Here is a 4,431-nt window from a genome sequence, read left to right on the forward strand (position 1 = left end):
TTATAAATTATCACATCACTCTCTCTATTTTTTACACATCATTTTATAAAAAATCAAAAAATTATTAAAATAACCTGTTCACACATCCAATTAGAACCAAAATTTTTTTTATTTATAAATCTCAATATTATTATATTTAAATAATTCCACAATGACTTTCCTTAGACCTCCATAATTTTTAGTTTTTATTTTTTATTTTTTATTTTTTATTTTTTATTTTTAATGTTTTTTGGGGGTGGGTGTGTGTTTTGAAGTCTCCGAAGTCATGGTGGTGTTGGGTTGGTGGCAAGTACCCTTCGATCTCCTAACCCATTTTTATACAGGGAGGCATCGTGGTCCATCCCATTCCCATCCAACTGACCAACACATGATTTCTTAAAAAGTCAGATCAGATCGTCTCTCACGGCGGCCACCACCACCACCACCAACCCCCCCTCCTTCCTTCCTCCCTCCACCCACTCTCTCTCTGTTGACCAACATACCCTCTATCACCATCAACGTTTGTTAACGTAAAAGCACTTCAAAAAGATCCAAAAATTCATTGTGCTAAACGACCCAGATCTTCCCCACCACTCCCTTACAAAAAGCCATACGCAAAAATTCTTTCTTTGCTACCAAATTTGTTGGGTCCCTCAAACGTAAAAGAAAGAAAAGAAAAGAAAGCCTCCACACAATTCAATTCAACCCCATCCCCCAACTATAATATTCTCTCTGCCCTTCCTCTGTTCATCCATATCTCAATATCTGCCCTTTATTCTTCTGAGACCTTCATTTGTGTCTTTCATATCATTCTGCATCTGGGTCTTTTAGATTTCTAATGTTTTGTCTGATTCCTAATTGGGTTTTTGGTTTTTAGACTTCTTTAAAAGGATTTGATTTTGATTCAACTCGATTCGGTTGATTTGTTGTTGTGAATCTTTGATTTGTGGTTTCTGGGTCGGGGTGTGTGTGTGTTGGATTTTGTCTTCTTTTTGGTCTGTCAATGGGCGCTTTGAATGAGGGGCACTTCAATGTGGAGCTAGAGAATCGAGTGAACCACCTAGGGGGTTGCATTGAGCTGGGATTTGAGCAAGAGCCAGAGACCTTGGCCATTGAGGATGCTGTAAAAGTTCTCTTGCAAGGTTTGGGTGAAGATGTCAATCGAGAAGGTCTCCGAAAGACCCCTCTTCGCGTTGCCAAGGCCCTTCGAGAAGGAACCAGAGGTGTGTCCCTCTTTGTCCTTTTGAATCATTTGATTATTGTTATGGCATAGATTCATTTTTCTCGGATCTAATGGCTTTATATGCTAATTTATCTATGTACTGGATTAATTGTTGTATACGTGTTTTATAGCTTACCAAAATGCTTGTTGCTGAAGATTAGTTGTTGGTAACTGGTAAGCTTTATGCAATCAGAGATTATCAAAATCTTAATATCAAAACAATTCAAACTTTTGACGAATACTTATGTTTTATGGTTTCATGATTTGTGATTGTTTTGCTCGATTACTTAAATATGCTTGCCGGTGTGCGTGCATGTATTTGTCATTCATTATGTAAGTTCTTGAATGTTTTAGCTTCAGCATCAGTTTTTTGAGTTTGACTGGATCATACACATGCATACCATCAAAATCATGATTCTGTCTTTTGTGTCTCCTATATGAGCCTGTTTGACAATACTATGAACCAATGGTTGAGCAAAAATATGTCATTGTTGTTACGGGGCCCTAGGAATTCCCTTCAATTTAGTTCTCAGTGAAGTTGAGTGGTGTTGCGAAGTGTTCCCGTTACCTGTATGGTGCTCACAATGAACACTGGGCCTCATAAAGTGGATTAAAAACTTGTACAAACTCATAATTTAGTCATGTGGCCATGTTTGCAATTAAACCCATGGCGTTAAATAGACTATTTTAATTTGCATCTAATTATTATGAAGTGAATAGTTTGGCAATATGTATCTGCCTTCCAGAGAAGCATCCACAGCTTTGTCTGTGGAAATATTTTAAATTGACACTTTTCTTCTTCTTTAATATGTAAAGGGACAAGAATACTGAACTCAGAAATTTGTAACGTGAAGAGAGTTTGTGTTCTATTTCTTTGTTTTACGTGATGTTTGGTTGGAGAATTTGGAAAGGGATTTGGAAATGGAAAAGGAAAAAGTAGGTGAAATGTAAATAAAGTATACCTAGTTTCACACATTTTTTCTTTTCCCTTCTCTAAATCCCTTCCCAAATCTCCCACCCAAACACGACGTTAGAGAGAAGATCAATATGACAGCATGACACAATTTTAGGTGATTATACTTTCTATTTTTTTAATGCCTTGTCCACGTAGGCTGTTAGCATAATCTCCACATTTACTATTTTTCTGTTTGAAGCTTGCAAATTTTCGAGCTATCAGCTAGTTGCCTAGTTCAGTGATTGAAAATACCCTTTTCTACTTTTTCAGGTTACCGACAAAAGGTGAAAGATATTGTCCAAGGTGCTTTATTCCCCGAAGCTGGACTGGAAAGCGGAATTGGTCATGCTGGAGGGGTGGGTGGGCTTGTTGTAGTTAGAGATCTTGATCTCTTCTCATACTGTGAGTCTTGCTTGCTTCCATTCCAGGTTAAGTGCCATGTTGGGTATGTACCATCTGGGCAGCGTGTCGTAGGCCTAAGTAAGCTCTCTCGGGTGGCTGATGTCTTTGCAAAACGGCTACAAGAACCACAGCGTCTAGCAGATGAAGTGTGTTCGGCTCTGCAGCTAGGAATCAAGCCAACAGGTGTTGCTGTCGTTCTCCAGTGTTTACACATTCACTTCCCAAATTTTGAATCAGCTTTTCTTGACCTAAATCACCAAGGATGGGTAAAGGTGCTGGTTACTTCAGGTTCAGGAGTCTTTGAAAACGAGAAAGCAGATATTTGGGGTGATTTTCTGAGTCTTTTAAAATTCAGAGGCATTGATGTTGAGAAAACCCATCCCAGAGACGCTACTGACAAATGTTGGTGCCCATCTCAGGCTATCTCTAAGGTGGGACCTTCCAATTCAGGAATGACTCTGGCAGTAGCTTCAATTCTTCAGTCTTTGGGTGAAGATCCATCAAGGAACGAGCTTCTAGGAACTCCTACTCGTTTTGTGAAGTGGCTGATGAATTTTAAAAATTCCAATTTGGAAATGAAGTTGAATGGGTTTGTTTTTGGTCAAATGGATGCTCTTATATCCAACGGGAATGTCAGTCACTGCGACGAACACATCCATTCCGAGCTAAATTTGTCATTCTGGTCTCAATGTGAACATCATCTACTTCCCTTTCATGGTGTCGTGCATATAGGATGCATCTGTACTGAAGCAATCAACCCCATTCGGAAGTCTTTTTTGCAGTCAATAGTGCATTTCCATGGTTTCAAGCTCCAAGTACAGGAAAGGCTCACCAGACAAATAGCTGAGACAGCTTCATTGCTGCTTGGTGGAGATGTAATGGTGGTGGTAGAGGCTAACCACACTTGTATGATCTCTAGAGGAATTGAGAAGTTTGGAAGTAACACAGCTACAGTTGCTGTCTTGGGTCGCTTTTCAACTGACCCTGCTGCAAGGGCAAAATTTTTTCAGAGCATCCCGAACTCTACTACAACTGGAGGCTAATTTTAATCCAAAGACCACTAATGTATTTGTTTTTCCTGGCAAAATCGCCCTTCTTTTTTGCAATGCCTTTCTTCGGCTCTTTGGCTGTCTTTTGGCACAGGCACAAGGACAATTCAGAAGCAGGTCTCATGATGATTTGGAGAAATGTGGGTTTTGCTCAGAGTTTTGTTTGTTGTTTGGTGGTGCAGGACTACCAATTGAGTCTGAAACAGTAAGATGGTTGAGGGTTTTAATTTTTGTTTTTATTTGACCACCACTTGACGTCTTTAGCACAAAGAAGCTCCTCTTTTGCCAACAAATTTGGTAACGGCCATTTTTTAACTGCACCATGCTATGTGAGAGAGTCAAGGTATTTGATTTTATTTGTTTTTCATTTTTCTCGACCCCTACTTAACCATCTGTAGCATAAAGAGAAGGTCTCTTTTGCCAGCAAAAAGTTTTCATTACACCCTGTTATTGAAGTTTCTCATATGTTTTGCCTTGCTAATTATCACTTGATTACATGGTATTGGTTTTATTATTCTGCTTTTATCAGAGTTTCATTATTGTCATGGCATGGGCACTGTGTTTGTTTACAGCTCGAAGTCTTTCGATTTCAAATGTCAAGTAATCCAATTGATTTAGGATAAGAATATCCTCTCCATTCATATTAAAGCTGATTCTTTTTGGGAGCGACTCCATACTTTGATGTCCTTCGTTAGGTCAACGAGTTTTTGCAATCTTTAGTTAAACCAGGAAAAAAGTTTCCATTTTTAATGCATTTTGTATGAGAGTTTGACCCACATAATATTGATAGACATTCATAGTTTACAAATGCACCCCCATGTTGT

The 4,431-nt window shown here is 38.8% G+C and overlaps 1 protein-coding gene across 1 annotated transcript; it reads left to right on the forward strand.

Moving 5' to 3' along the window:
• Nucleotides 1-231: 231 nt before the first annotated feature.
• On the forward strand, nt 232-4,088 carry LOC114313235 (GTP cyclohydrolase 1). The gene is made up of 2 exons (XM_028259598.2): nt 232-1,202; nt 2,427-4,088. The coding sequence occupies exons 1-2, from the start codon at nt 983-985 to the stop codon at nt 3,599-3,601; spliced, it is 1,395 nt and encodes a 464-aa protein (XP_028115399.2). The 5' UTR covers nt 232-982; the 3' UTR covers nt 3,602-4,088.
• The last annotated feature ends 343 nt before the right edge of the window (nt 4,089-4,431 follow it).

Source organism: Camellia sinensis, chromosome 14 (genome assembly GCF_055761805.1).
Source record: "Camellia sinensis isolate YWXY chromosome 14, ASM5576180v1, whole genome shotgun sequence".
NCBI lineage: Eukaryota > Viridiplantae > Streptophyta > Magnoliopsida > Ericales > Theaceae > Camellia > Camellia sinensis.